The sequence below is a fragment of the Scyliorhinus torazame genome, chromosome 13, assembly GCF_047496885.1.
Source record: "Scyliorhinus torazame isolate Kashiwa2021f chromosome 13, sScyTor2.1, whole genome shotgun sequence".
Taxonomy (NCBI): domain Eukaryota; kingdom Metazoa; phylum Chordata; class Chondrichthyes; order Carcharhiniformes; family Scyliorhinidae; genus Scyliorhinus; species Scyliorhinus torazame.
In genome coordinates this window covers 224,204,288-224,220,466 of record NC_092719.1, presented here as the reverse complement: position 1 = coordinate 224,220,466, position 16,179 = coordinate 224,204,288, and the positions used below count along the sequence as shown (strand labels likewise).

Sequence of the window (16,179 nt, the reverse complement as noted above, 5' to 3'; positions counted from 1 at the left end):
AAATACTGTGGGTGCAAGAGCAGGTCAGAGGCTGGGAATTCTGCAGAAAGTAACTGACCTCATGATTCCCCAAATCCTGTCCACCATCTACAAAGCACAGGTCAGGAATATCATGGCATCCAATTGCCAGGGTGAGTGCAGCTCCAACAACACTCAAGAAGTTCAACATCATCAACGCTACACATTAGATCGGCACCCAATCCACCACAATAATCACTCATTCTCTCCACCATCGCGCAGTGACACCAGTGTGTACCATCTATGAAATTCACTGCAGCAACTCACCAAGCCTCCTTCCACAACATCTTCCCTATTCCACAACCTCTATAACTTAGAAGGACAGATGACACACATCTGGGACCACCACCTGCAGGTTTCTCGCCAAGCCACTCACCATCCTGACTTGGAAATATATCAGTTCCTTCATTGTCGCTGGGCCAAAATCCTGGAACTCCCTCCCTAACAGCACTGTGGGTGTACCTGCACCTCTGCAACTGCAGCAGCTCAATATCACCTTCTTAAGGGCAATTAGTGATGGAGAATAAATGGTGGCACAGCCAGCAACGCCAACATTCCTTCAACGGACACAAAACATTCTTGCCAGCATTGTGTATTAATCATTATTCCGTATTAACGCCCAGTTGATTTACAGAGAAACATACCCAACAGTCGACAGTAATTGCGGAGTAGTTATCTGAGGAAAAGTTATCATCAGTGAAGATCGGATTCGCTGTTCACTTTGGGTTTCAAAGGAGGATGTAGATGACGTATTACTGCTTTCATTTTTCCCTAGCAAGATAAAACAATCAGAAACATCCTGCGTAACTATATACACTGATCTGTTCAAGCAATCCTTTCAATGAAAGTGTTTATTGCTGTGCAGATAATTTATTGCAAGTCATAGAACATACAGGGCTTTCTGTCTTCAACAGTACTCATAGCATCAACTTTAATAAGAACAAAAAGTGCTGGAGAAACCCAGCAAGTCAGGCAGAATCTGTGGAGAGAAACAGAGTTAATGGGCGGGATTCTTTGGCCACGTCCACCAGGTGACCGGAGAATCCCGCCCGAGGTCAATGGATGTCTCCATTGTCCGCCTCTCGCCCTTGGCATTCTTGCGACGGGCGGGGCGAAAGAATCCAGCTCAATGTTTCAGGTTGATGACATTTTGCTCAGTTTCTCCTGCATTTTTGACTTTAATTTCAGACTTCCAGTGTTCAGAAGGACCTGTCATTCCTTACGGTACCCTCAGTGTCATATGAATGTCCCTTTAAGAAAAGCTGTTGTCTTATCACATGGCTTCAGTGATGTCATTGTGTGGGTGGAGCTGGGCTGTGGCTGTGAGCTGTTTTTAGTTTCATTTTCAGTTTGACTGCTGTGGACTCAAGGAGAAAGAAGTGTTTTGGCCTGTCTCTCTCTATTTTCATTTTAAAAACTGTTCCAGAATTAAACAGGTTTGGTAACTTAAAAGATATATTCAGGGAAAGCCAGTCTCATTCAAGTGAGAATGCAGAGTGCTTGACCACACCCTTGAATTGGGGCTTTTGTTCAGTGGATCTTGTTTTTGAATTGGAACAGTTAAGGGGGAATGCATTAAGTGTTATACATAGATTACTGTAGCTGGGTGGTGTCTTTATGTTTGTAATTGATAAAAATTCTTGCTGTGTGTTTATATAGATATGTTAACTAAGTTCTTAGAATGTAGCTTGTTGCTTGTTTTGATTAAAATGTCTAGGAAGACTGATGAATCACACCTGAAGCTCACACCTGAAATTCAACGTAAAGGTTGTAAGTCAGGTGGACTTCATAATATACTTTGGAATTTCTAAACCCTGGCCCACAACATCAGTATCTACTATCCTTGACAATACATTCCCTAGTGTTCCATATAGCATACCAATCTCTACCATCTCTATAGTGTACTCAATGCCGACTGTCTCTTTTACTACTCAAAGTGCTTAGTCGTTCTTATTGTACACTCCATCAGATTCTTAGTTTTCTCGTTTCCAGAGCAAAGACCTCTCTCTGCTCAGACTTTCCTTATACTGGAGTGTCCTCGTTTTGAAAACAACATGTAATATTTTTCTGCACTTTCTCCAATATTCAATATCCTTCTTGTAGTATGGAGATCAGAACTGTACACTGTTCTCCGAGTGTTGTCCAATCAGGGTTGTATATAAATGTAACCGTCCTGCTTTTGTCTTTTATTCACCTCATCAAATAGTTCCTGTAAGTTGAAAGGAATGCTTGTACTCCTCATCTGCATGTGTTGCCATTTGTAGTGATTTATATATCTGTATTTCCAGATCCCTTTGCTCCTCTCCAACACTTACGTTTCTTACCTTCAAACTGCTGTTGAACAGGAGTTACATATAGAGCCAGTCTGGATTCGGGTGACAGGCTTCTCTCCCAGGAACACTGATCCCAGCTGGATTTGTACCAAAATCTGAGAGCTTTGTGATCACCATTAATGAAAAATCACAGAACCACAGGAGGAGGCTATCCACCTTTGGGGTTTCTTTGCCAATCAACCTGAATCGGTGCGTTCTAGTGCTGATCCTTCTATCAATGAGAACAGGTTTACTCGCTTCAGACTCTGTCACACCCCTCATGAACTTGAACACCCCTATCACTAATCTTTTCTCAACCTTGTCTTAAGGGAAGAGCCCGAGCGTCTCCAATCTACCTACCTAACGACAGCCCCTCATCCCTGGAACCCATTTGTGAATGTTTTCTGCACTCTCTTTAATGCCTTCACATCCTTCCTATCCATTCTGTTACCAGTTACCTGACTCCACATGCGCTGACCTTTACAATGCTGCTCTCATGTGGGACCTTCTCAAAGGCCTTCTAGAAACCCGTGTATATCACAAACACTATATTATCCCTAACTACTCTTTTAATTATTTCAGAATGTTGGGTAAATGTGAATTTCCTTTTAGCTGATGATATTTTATTATATTGTCTGTCACTGGATGATTTATTATTTAATCTTTCAGCAAAGATTCTAGTCTCTTTCCTACAACTGACCCGAGGTAAGCTGCTTTCTAGATTGGTCCTACCTTACTGAAGACAATAATTTGATCATCTCTAGCCCTCTGGTTGGCAGTCTTCCTTAACTCCTGAATTTTAACATATGGATACTAATGCCTCTGCCTAATCTTTTTTTTAAGTATCCACAGCTTAATCCATTCTCCAAATCCATTACTTGTACCATCCAGTACCAGCCTCCCCAAACAGGTGCCGGAATGTGGCGACTAGGGGCTTTTCACAGTAACTTCATTGAAGCCTACTTGTGAGAATAAGCGATTATTATAATATTATTATCTATAGAAGGACAAGGGCAGGAAACGTATGGGAATACCACTATCTGCAAGTTCTTCTCAAAGTCACTAACCGGCTTGGCTTGGAACAATATTGCCATTCCATCACTGTCACTGGGTCAAAATCCTGGAACTCTCTTAATAATAATAATCTTTATTAGTGCCACAAGTAGGCTTACATTAACTCTGCAATGAAGTTACTGTGAAAATCCCCTAGTCGCCACATTCCAGCGCCTGTTCGGGTACAGAGGGAGAATTCAGAATGTCCTATTCACCTAACAAGCACATCTTTTGGGACTTGTGGGAGGAAACCGGAGCACCGGAGGAAACTCACGCAGACACGGGGAGAACGTGCAGACTCCACACAGACACTGACCCACGCCGGGAATCGAACCTGGGACCCTGGTGCTCTGAAGCAACAGTGCTAACCGCTGTGCTACCCTGCCCAAAGTGCACTATAACTGTACTTACATCAGATGAACTGCAGAGGTTCACAAGGCAGCTCACAACTACTTTCAAATGGGCTATTCGGATTGTGCAATAAATGCAGGCCTTGCAAGTGAATGAATTTTCAAGAATCTCGCACAGGGAGGTTTAAATAGCATGTAGTACAGGACATATGTCAATCGGTATATACATTTGTAATTACTAACTTTTGTGGTGAACAACTTCTGTCTTTGCTTTTGGATCTGAATGGAACTTCAGGGACCCGCTATGGGATCTACAGGGATTAAAAATAGACAAGTTCATTTTCAAATAAATAATTGCCATGTTTCATTATCCAGTGACTTTTACTTCCTGAAGTTGGTTTAAAACACTTCCATAATGATAAAACTGAAGCATGTTGAAGACGATATCAAAACAATTTGGGCGCAATTTAATGGCCACACTGTGCCCGAAAAGCAGCTTGCAGCGTGGCCGATAGAAGCCGGGAGACCGTGTTTCCCGGCATCTACCCGACTCTCAATGCCTCGCAATATCTATCACGATCTCACAAGACGCTGTGATCTAAATCACGCCCGTTGCAGGCATTATCACTTTTTCGCAAATCAACATATTAAAGCAACACAGCTAGTCTCACTTTAATGTGCAGATTCCCGAGGCGTGGGATCAATCTCCTTCAACTCGGAGACCTTGGGCGAGCGCCATTCAATACTGGTCTCCACAAATGGGGACCAAATGGAATGGCACTCCTGGGGGTCTCCCAGGGGATCGAAGGCCCCCAGGTGCTTGCCGTTTGGGCAGGGTGGTACCCTGCACTTCTGCTGCTACCCATGTACCTGGGTGCCAGCCTGCACTGCCAGGGTGCCAGCCTGCACTGCCAGGATGCCCGGGTGGCACTGCCAGGGTGCCAGCCTGAACTGCCAGGGTGCCTGGGTGGCACTGCCAGGGTGCCAGCCTGCACTGCCAGGATGCCCGGGTGGCACTGCCAGGGTGCCCGGGTGGCACTGCCAGGGTGCCCGGGTGGCACTGCCAGGATGCCAGCCTGCACTGCCAGGGTGCCCAGGTGGCACTGCCAGGGTGCCAGCCTGCACTGCCAGGGTGCCCAGGTGGCACTGCCAGGATGCCAACCTGCACTGCCAGGATGCCCGGGTGGCACTGCCAGGGTGCCAGCCTGCACTGCTGGGTGCCCGGGTGGCACTGCCAAGGTGCCAGCCTGCACTGCTAGGGTGCCCAGGTGGCACTGCCAGGATGCCAGCCTGCACTGCTGGGTGCCCGGGTGGCACTGCCAGGATGCCAGCCTGCACTGCCAGGGTGCCCAGGTGGCACTGCCAGGGTGCCAGCCTGCACTGCCAGGGTGCCCAGGTGGCACTGTCAGGGTGCCTGGGTGGCACTGCCAAGGTTACAAGTTGGCATTTTTTGCGCAGGTGCAATCGGGCTGGGGTGGCCTGCATGGGTGTTGGTGAGGGGTGGTTGTGGGGGGTCGGGGGTCACTTTGAGAGCCTTGGAGATTGGGACACCATTTTAAAATTGCATCCCAATCTCTCACGAGACTGAGGAGTTCCGGTGAACAGAGCTTCTCAGTGCACAAAACAGGGCTAAGTTCCGCATTGAGACTCCTTCTGAAATGTGAGTTCCGATTTATCGCCTTGTGTTTCTCAGTTCTGCGAGTGCCAGGAAACAAACGGCGAAACCCGCTCGCTATGGGGCTTTGTTCCCATTTAGTAAAATTGCATCCAAATATGTGCAAATACATGACCTGTAATAATCCAATAGAAATTTAGCCAAAGAATCATCTGACTTGAAGCCCAATTCCAATTTCAGCTGCTGCCAACTTCCACTTTGCGCACCAATATTAACCATCTGTTTTCTCCGCAAACGGTAGCGTTCCAGGCGCCGTCGTTTTGCCTCTTCTGGTTGTAAGTAAGCCTGGCGGCCACGTCTTGACGAAGGTTTAGACGTTACTGTATTCTCCATTCAAACCGATCTGTACAGCTTCAGGAAGTGAACTAAAATATTAGTAACAAAATTAAAGTACGACTGAGCAAAGAGAGCTGAAGGAATATTATGTTCGACGTTGTTTTAATATTAATTTTTTAAATGCAGAACATACTGACATCTTACAAAATACTTAAATACTGTTCTCATGAAGTTGAGGTTAGATCCAGAGTAAAGCTCCCTCCACACTGTCCCCATCAAACACTCCCAGGACAGGTACAGCACGGGGTTAGATACAGAGGAAAGCTCCCTCTACACTGTCCCCATCAAACACCCCCAGGTCAGGTACAGCACGGGGTTAGATACAGAGTAAAGCTCCCTCTACACTGTCCCCATCAAACACTCCCAGGACAGGTACAGCACGGGGTTAGATACAGAGTAAAGCTCCCTCTACACTGTCCCCATCAAACACTCCCAGGACAGGTTCAGCATGGGGTTAGATACAGAGTAAAGCTCCCTCTACACTGTCCCCATCAAAGACTCCCAGGGCAGGTACAGTACGGGGTTAGATACAGGGTAAAGCTCCCTCTACACTGTCCCCCATCAAACACTCCCAGGACAGGTTCAGCAAGGGGTTTGATACAGAGTAAAGCTCCCTCTATACTTTCCCCATCAAACACTCCCAGGACAGGTACAGCACGGGGTTAGAGAGTAAAGCTCCCTCTACACTGTCCCCATCAAACACTCCCAGGACAGGTACAGCACGGGGTTAGAGAGTAAAGCTTCCTCTAAACTGTTCCCATCAAACACTCTCATAGAATTTACTGTGCAGAAGGAGGCCATTCGGCCCATCGAGTCTGCACCGGCTCCTGGAAAGAGCCCCCCACCCAAGGTCAACACCTCCACCCCATCCCCACAACCCAGTAACCCCACCCAACACTAAGGGCAATTTTGGACACCAAGGACAATTTATCATGGCCAATCCACCTAACCTGCACATCTTTGGACTGTGGGAGGAAACCGGAGCACCGGGAGGAAACCCACGCACACACGGGGAGGACGTGCAGACTCCGCACAGACACTGACCCAAGCCGGAATCGAACCTGGGACCCTGGAGCTGTGAAGCAATTGTGCTATTCACAATGCTACCATGCGCCTTGGGAAGGTGCAGTCCAGCAAAATATTCTCAATTTATTGAAAGCTTCGGCAACCTTAAATCCAAAGTCACCCATTCCTCAATGTTCCCAACACTACTCCCATATATAACTAGTATATATAGAACATATTTTCTGAAAACCTATATAATTTGCATTTGAATGAATCAATGGTAGTTGCTCGCACCAACTCCGTGGACACCCTGGGTTGGATTCTCTGACCCCTGCGCCGGGCCTGAGAATCGCCGCAACCGCGCCACGCCACGCCGACATGCGATTCTCCGAGGAGCCATTTGCGCCAGCGCGGCACCAGTCGCGGGCCGCTGTCTGCGGCCGGGCCGCCAATTCGCTGGCCTTGATGGGCCGAGCGGCCGCGCGGAAACGGCAGAGTCCTGCTGACACCGTCCACACCTGCTCGCAGCCGGCGGGAACTCTGCGCGCAGGGTCGGGGGGGGGGGGGGGAAGGAGGGGGGCTCCTTCACCGGGGGGGACCTCCGATGGAGTCTGGCCCGCGATCGGGGCCCACCGATCGGCGGGCCGGCCTCTCCAGCCCCGGCCCTATTTTGTTACGCGACCGGCCCTTGAACCCCCTCCCCATGTTGTGTCGGGGCCGGCGCGTTGAGGAAGTCCCGCAGCGCCACTGCGCATGCGCAGGTTGGCGTGGCACCCAGTTGGTGCCGGGAAGAGAAGCTGGAGTGGCGTGAACTGCTCCAGTGCTGACAGGGGGCCAGAATCGGTAGTGCTCACGCCCGTTTCGCGTCGTTGTGAAACGCGACGCCGTTCACGACGGCGTGGACACTCTGCCTCCATTTTGGAGAATCCCCTCCCTATCCCATCAATTGGTGAAATTCTCTGAAATGTAATTTCCCGGTTTAGTTTAGAATTTCCCACCGTTGAGTATAGGCCATGTCGTTTGGTTTTATTGCGCATGAGGTGAGGTAACTTGTTACACTGTATTATCCAGTGACTTTAGAGTCCAAGAATCGGTAATCTTGTCACCTCTTAATCTTCACTATTCCGGGGAGACCATGCACAGCTTAATCACTCCTTGTCATCCAATTCTCCCATCCCCTGAACATTCTGATTGCTTTCTTCTATTGTCTGATATCACAATGTGCACAATGGATCATATTGTAAAGCAAGAGGGATTTGCAGCTTGGAAACCCTTTCCTTTGGGACAGAAAAGGAGACTGAAGAAATACTGTTACTTTGAAAGGCAGTCCCTTTTTGTCAAGTGAAACGGATTGGGCTGGATTCTCCCAAAATGGGGCTATGTGCTACGCCGGTGTAAAAACGCTGGTCTTCATTCCCCAGTTTCCTGCAAAAATAAGAGGCTATTCACTTACCTGCAGGGGGCTAGCAGGGACCGGGGGAGCTTCATGCAGCTTTGGCTGTTGATACTTCCAGTTTCAAGACCGCGCATGCGCACGGCAGCGGCCTACAGCGGCTGCGCCGAGCGCCATGGAGGACTCGGCCCGCGGACTAACACGCACAATCTAGACCCCCCCGATCGGCCGCTCGCCACTGCATTGGACTGGCCCAATCGCTGCTGTGGCCGCCCATAAGGCCCCCCGGTGCTCGATCCCCCCAGCCCCCACCAGGGCTGCCGTGGACTGAGTCCGCAGCTGCTGTGCGAGAGTCCCGACCGGCCATACCACATTAGTGCCACGCCGGGAACACGGCCAGTTGGGAGCGGAGTAGCGCTGGGAGGGCCTCTGGGAATGGCGTAAATCACGGACGAGAATTGCCGGAGCGGTGGCGGGCCCGATTCGGTCGTGAATTTTGATTCTCCCCCTGGCACCAAACGCGATTTTGCTGCGGGGCTGCAAAGAATCCAGCCCATGGCTTTATGACAGTCTGATCATTTCACGATCACCAAAATTCACACTTTTATTTCAGGTTTATTTAAATAATTGAATCTAAAATCCAAGCAGCTGCTGTGGTGGAATTTGAACTGGTGTCTCTGGATCACTAATGCAGTAGATGGTTCTATCCTCATGTTAATTAGACGTTAATTGCTGCTACTCAGGGAAACTTGCCCTCAGACTGGCAGCTTCTTGCAACTCCTGGCTCTGTCCCTTTGGCTAAAGGCAGGTAATGAACATCAGTACAAAGCAAAGGAAATGATCGACTGTCTTCTTTAAAGGTGCTACTTATTCAGTGACAGGTTCAAATGTTACTCTCGAGCGGTGATATTTAAACCATTCAGGTGCAGGTGTGCCTCCTTCTGCTTTTGGGATCTTGCAGTGTACAAACTGCTGTGGGCTCTGCTACGTTCAGTGTGGTTCGGAGTGAGTCCAGCTTGCTGCAGGTGCCATTTGAACAGACTGAGGCCATAGCTGCCAAAGATCCCATGGTACTATTCCAAGACTGGGAAACGTATAAAGAACATAAGAACTAGGAACAGGAGTAGGCCATCTGGCCCCTCGAGCCTGCTCCACCATTTAATGAGATCATGGCTGATCTTTGTGGACTCAGCTCCACTCTCCGGCCCGAACACCATATCCCCGAATCCCTTTATTCTTTAGAAAGGTAGCTATCTTTTTCTTAAAAACGTTTAAAGAAGGAGCCTCAACTGCTTCACTGGGCAAGGAATTCCAGAGATTCACAACCCTTTGGGTGAAGAAGTTCCTCCTAAACTCGGTCCTAAATCTACTTCCCCTTATTTTGAGGCAATGCCCCCTAGTTCTGCTTTCCCCGACCAGTGGAAACAACCTGCCCGCATCTATCCTATATATTCCCTTCATAATTTTATATGTTTCAATAAGATCCCCCCACATCCTTCTAAACTCCAATGAGTACAGTCCCAGTCTACTCAACCTCTCGTCATAATCTAATCCCCTCAACTCTGGGATCAACCTAGTGAATCTCCTCTGCACGCCCTCCAGTGTCAATATGTCCTTTCTCAGGTAAGGAGACCAAAACTGAACACAATACTGCAGATGCGGCCACACCAACACCCTATACAATTGCAGCATAACCTCCCTAGTCTTGAACTCCATCCCTCTAGCAATGAAAGACAAAACTCGATTAGCCTTCTTAATCACCTGTTGCACCTGCACACCAACTTTTTGCGACTCGTGCACCAGCACACCCAGGTCCCTCTGCACAGCGGCATGTTTTAACATCTTACCGTTTAAATAATAATCCATTCTGCTGTTATTCCTCCCAAAATGGATAGCCTCACACTTGGCAACATTGAATTCCATCTGCCAGACCCTAGCCCATTCACCTAACCTATCCAAATCCTTCTGCAGACTTCCGGTATCCTCTGCACTTTTTGCTTTACCACTCATCTTAGTGTCGTCTGCAAACTTTGACACATTGCACTTGGTCCCCAACTCCAAATCGTCTATGTAAATTGTGAACAACTGCGGGCCCAACACTGATCCTTGGGGGACTCCACTAGTTACAGGTTGCCAACCAGAGAAACATCCATTTATCCCCACTCTCTGATTTCTGTTAGTTAACCAATCCTCTACCCATGCTACCACTTTACCCTCAATGCCATGCATCTTTAGTTTATGCAGCAACCTTTTGTCAAAAGCTTTCTGGAAATCCAGATATACCACATCTATTGGCTCCCCGTTATCTACTGCACTGGTAACGTCTTCAAAAAATTCTACCAAATTAGTCAGACACAGCCTACCCTTTGTGAACCCATGCTGCGTCTGCCCAATGGGACAATTTCCCTCCAGGTGCCCCGCTATTTCCTCCTTAATGATAGATTCCAGCATTTTCCCTACAACTGAAGTTAAGCTTACCGGCCTATAATTACCCGCTTTCTGCCGACCTCCGTGGTGTCACATTTGCTACTTTACAATCCTCTGGGACCACCCCAGAGTCTAGTGAATTTTGATAAATTATCACTAATGCGTTTACAATTTCCCTAGCCATCTCTTTTAACACTCTGGGATGCATCCCATCAGGGCCAGGAGACTTGTCTACCTTTAGCCCCATTAGCTTGCCCAATACTGCCTCCTTAGTGATTACAATCATCTCAAGGTCCTCACCTATCATATCTTTATTTCCATCAGTCACTGGCATGTTATTTGTGTCCTCCACTGTGAAGACTGACCCAAAAAACCTGTTCAGCTCCTCAGCCATTTCCCCATCTCCTATTATTAAATCTCCCTTCTCATCTTCCAAAGGACCAATATTTACCTTAGCCACTCTTTTTTGTCTTATATATTTGTAGAAGCTTTTACTATCTGCTTTTATGTTCTGAGCCAGTTTACTTTCATAGTCTACCTTACTCTTCTTTATGGCTTTTTTAGTAGCTTTCTGTTGTCCCCTAAAGACTTACCAGTCCTCTAGTCTCCCACTAATTTTTGCCACTTTGTATGTTTTTTCCTTCAATTTGATACTCTCCCTCACCTCCTTAGATATCCACGGTCGATTTTTCCCCTTTCTACCGTCTTTCTTTTTTGTCGGTATGAACCTTTTCTGAACACTGTGAAAGATCGCTCGGAAGGTTCGCCACTGTTCCTCAACTGCTTCACCATGAAGTCTTTGCTCCCAGTCTACCTTAGCTAGTTCTTCTCTCATCCCATTGTAATTGCCTTTGTTTAAGCACAAAACACTAGTGTTTGATTTTACCTTGTCATCCTCCAACTGTATTTTATATTCCACCATATTGTGGTCGCTCCTTCCAAGAGGATCCCGAACTATGAGATCATTAATCAATCCTGCCTCATTACACAGGACCAGATCTAGGACCGCTTGTACCCTTGTAGGTTCCATTACATACTGTTCCAAGAAATTAACCCGGGCACATTCTATAAACTCCTCCTCAAGGCTGCCTTTACCAACCTGGTTAAACCAATCGATATGCAGATTAAAATCTCCCATGATAACCGCTGTACCATTTCTACATGCATCCGTTATTTCTTTGCTTATTTCCTGCCCTACCATCCTGTTACTATTTGGTGGCCTATAGACTACTCCTATCAGTGACCTTTTCGCCTTACTATTCTTGATTTCCACCCAAATTGATTCAACCTTGTCCTCCATAGCACCAATATCATCCCTTACTATTGCCCGGATGCCATCCTTAAACAACAAAGCTACACCACCACCCTTACCGTCCATTCTATCCTTTCGTATAGTCTGATACCCATGGATATTTAACTCCCAGTCGTGACCATCTTTTAACCATGTTTCAGTAATGGCCACTAAATCATAGTCATTCACGATGATTTGCGCCATCAACTCATTTACCTTATTTCGTATACTACGAGCATTCAGGTAAAGTACACTTATGCTGTTTTTTATGTCTTTGTTATGAATCCTAACACATTGATCAGTAACTTTTCGCAATTTATTTTTCCTCTTACCCTTTCTCCTAATTTTCCTCGTCTTTGAACCCATATCTCTACATAATAACCTGTCACGTAACCTGCTGCCTTGATCTCCATTAACCATTATACTGTCCATAGCTTTACACTTCCCTTCCCCCCAACTTGCTAGTTTAAAGTCCTTGTGACCAACCTATTTATCCTATTCGCTAGAACACTGGTCCCAGAATGGTTCAGGTGAAGACCGTCCCAACGGTACAGGTCCCTCCTGCCCCAGTACTGATGCCAATGCCCCATGAAATGGAATCCCTCTTTCCCGCACCACTCCTTTAGCCACGTGTTAACTTCCCTAATTTTCTCAACCCTATGCCAATTGGCACGTGGCTCGGGTAGTAATCCAGAGATTATAACCCTGGAGGACCTGTTCTTTAATTTAGTCCCTAGTGTTTGATAATTCCCAAACAGGTCCTCTTTCCTAGTCTTACCTATGTTCTTCCTCAAACGCCAGTGCTGAAAAGAAATCCACTCATCATTAATCTCACTGCCATTTGTGAGGTCTGCTGACTGAGGCTCTGGGTCCTCAACAAACCACTCCGACTCACTGTCTTAGACCATAACATATAGGAGCAGAATTGATTCTGTTCCGCCATTCAATCATGGCTGATATGTTTCTCATCCGCATTCTGCTGCCTTTTCCCTGTAACCTTGATCCCCTTATTAGTCAAGAACCTACCTAACTCTGTCTTATAGACACTCAGTGACTTGGCCTCCACAGCCTTCTGCGTTCCACAGATTCACCACCCTCTGGCTGAAGAAATTCCTCCTCAGTTTTAAAGTATCGTCCCTTTAGTCTGTGGCCTTGGGTTCTAGTCTCTTCGACTGATAGAAACATCTTCTTCACGTCAACTCTATCTCGGTCTCTCAGTATTCCATAAGTTTCATAAGACCATAAGATATCGGAGCAGAATTAGGCCATTCGGCCCATCAAGTCTGCTCCGCCATTCAATCACGGCTGATATCTTTCTCATCCCTATTCTCCTGTCTTCTCACCATAATCCTGATTAATCAAGAACCGATCTATCTCTATCTTAAAGACACTCAATGATTTGGCCTCCACAACCTTCTGCGCCAAAGAGTTCCACAGATTCACCACCCTCTAACTGAAGAATTTGCACCTTATCACAGTTTTAAAGGATCATCCCTTCAGTCTGAGACTGTGTTCTCGGGTTCTAGTTTTTCCTACTAGTGGAAAAATCCTCTCCATGTCCACTCTATCTAGGCTAGAGATCGCCCCGTCATCCTTCAAAACTTCATTGAATACAGACCCAGAGTCCTCAACAGCTCTTCATATGACAAGCCCTTCATTCGTGGGATAATTCTTGTGAACCTCCTCTACAACCTCTCCAAGGCCAGCACATCCTTCTTTAGATACAGGTCCAAGCAGGGTAGGTGGATTGGTCACACTAAATTGCCCCTTAATTGGAAAAAAAAATTGGGTACTCAAACTTTTTTTAAAAGATACAGGGCCAAAAAATGCTCACAATATACCAAATGGGGTCTGACCAGAGCCTTATACAGCATCAACAGTATATCCCTGTTCTTGTATTCTAGCCCTCTCGAAATGAATGCTAACGTTGTATTTGCCTTCCTTAAGAGAATCCTGAACTAGGACTCCTAAGTCCATTTGCACTTCTGATTTCCGAAGCATTTTCCCATTTAGAAAATAGTCCATGCCTCTATTCTTCCTACCAAAGTGCATAACCTCTCACTTTTCCACATTGTATTCCATTCACCACTTCTTTGCCCACTCTCCTAGCCTGTCCAAGTCCTACATCAGCCTCCCCACTCTCTCAATACTACCTGCCCCTCTACATATCTTTGTATCATCTGCAAATGTAGCAACAGTGGCCTCAGTGTCTTCTTCCAGATTGTTAATGTATATCATGAATAGTTGTGGTCCCAACACTGATCCCTGAGGACACCTCTAGTCACCAGCTGGCACCCTGAAAAAGATCCCTTTATCCCCATTCTCTGCCTTCTGCCAGTCAGCCAAATCCTCTATCCATGCCAGTAACTTGCCACTAACACCGTGGGCTCTTATCTTATATTTTTAAAATAAATTTAAAGTGCCCATTTCTTTTCAAATTGAGGGGCAATTTAGTGTGGCCAATCTACCCACCCAGCTCATCTTTGGGTTGTGGGGGTGAAACCCACACACACACGGGGAAAATGTGCAAACACCACAAGGACAGTGACCTGGGTCCGGGATCGAACCCGGGTCCTCTGTGCCGTGAGGCAGCAGTGCTAACCACTGTGCCACCATGCTCTTATCTTGTTTAGCAGCCTCCTGTACGCATCTTGTCAAAGGCCTTCTGGAAATCCAAATAGATCACATCCACTTACTCTCCCTTGTCTCAATTCCTCGTTACTTCCTCAAAGAAGTCTAACAGATTTGTCAGGCATGATCTTCCCTAGACGAAGCCGTGCTGACTCAGCTCTATTTTATCATCCACTTCCAGTACTCCAAAATCTCATCCTTAATAATTGACTCTACAACCTTACCAACGACCGACATCAGGCTAACTGGCCTATAATTTACCGTCTTCTGCCTCCCATCCTTCTTCAACAGGGATGCTACATTAGCCATTTTCCAGTCCTCTGGGACCTTCCCTGACTCTGGTGATTCCTGAAGGACCATCACCAATGCCTCTGAAATCTCCTCAGCTATCTGCTTCAGAATCCTGGGGTGTAGTTCATCCGGTCTGGGTGATTTATCCATCTTCTCCATAGTCATGGCCACTACATTCACCTCTGCCCCCTGACTCTCTTGAAGTTCTGGTATGCCACTGGTCTCTTCCATCGTCAAGCTGTTGCAAAGTAACTATTCAGTTCCTCTGCCAGTTCTTTATTCTCCATACTTCTCTAGCCTCATTTTCCAGTGGTCCGATGTCCATTCGTGTTTCATAGAATTTACAGTGGAGGTCATTCGGCCCATCGAGTCTGCATCGGCTCTTGGAAAGAGCACCCTACCCAAGGTCCACACCTCCACCCTATCCCCATAACCCCACCCAACACTAAGTGCCATTTTGGACACTATTGGCAATTTAGCATGGCCAATCCACCTAACCAGCACATCTTTGGACTGTGGGAGGAAACCGGAGCACCCGGAGGAAACCCACGCACACACGGGGAGAATGTGCAGACTCCGCACAGACAGTGACCCAAGCCGGAATCGAACCCGGGACTCTGGCGCTCTGAAGCAACAGTGCTAACCACTATGCTACCGTGCCGCCCTTGTCTCTCTCTTACCTTTCACTCTTGAAATCTTCTTTTATATAGCAGTCAAGGGCATTCAGCCTCTGATCTACGGGTAAGCGTTCTCCAAGGCGGCCTTCAGGACGCACGACAACGCAGAATCGCTGAGCAGAAGCTTACAGCCAAGTTCCGCACACATGAGTGCGGCCTCAACTGGGACCTGGGATTCATGTTGCATTACATTCATCCCCCACCATCTGGCCTGCAAAATCCTACCAACTGTCCTGGCTTGATACAATTCACACCTCTTTAACCTGGGGTTACCCCATCTCTGGATCTGTAAAGATTTAATCACCTGCTAATGCTCGCATTCCAAGCATTGTCTGACATCTTTGAATCTGTCCATATATATGTTTCTGGAACATACCTCTTCATTCACCTGAGGAAGAAGCAGCGCTCCAAAAGCTAGTGATATCGAAACAAACCTGTTGGACTTTAACCTGGTGTTGTAAGACTTCTTACTGTTCTTTTATATTACTAGCTAGCTTACATTCATATTTCACCTTCTCCCCACTTATTGCTTTTTTTAGTTGTCCTTTCCCGCACTATCGCCGTATGCACTGATATATTTAATATCTGGAAAGGTCAGATCTGTCTTGCACATGCTCAATGACTGAGCCTCCACATTCCTCTGGGGGACAGAATTCCAAAGATTCACAACCCACTGAGTGAAGAAATTCCTCCTCATCTCAGTCCTAAATGGCACAGCTC

At 47.0% G+C, this 16,179-nt stretch overlaps 1 protein-coding gene across 3 annotated transcripts in view; it reads right to left on the bottom strand.

Annotated features, from left to right (window-relative positions):
• The window catches only part of LOC140388640 (uncharacterized), a 68,015-nt gene that overhangs the window by 41,519 nt on the left and 10,317 nt on the right, over positions 1–16,179 (bottom strand). Inside the window, exons 2-5 of one of the 3 annotated variants that reach the window (XM_072473101.1) lie at positions 8,065–8,174; positions 5,524–5,759; positions 3,977–4,044; positions 663–789 (exon numbers count right to left, since the gene is read on the bottom strand). In XM_072473101.1, coding sequence (XP_072329202.1) covers positions 663–789; positions 3,977–4,044; positions 5,524–5,741 — 413 coding nt within the window. In that variant the 5' untranslated portion in view covers positions 5,742–5,759; positions 8,065–8,174. Of the gene's footprint in view, positions 1–662; positions 790–3,976; positions 4,045–5,523; positions 5,760–8,064; positions 8,175–16,179 lie in introns of those variants that run through there. The other 2 variants (XM_072473100.1, XM_072473102.1) reach the window with 2 other exon arrangements.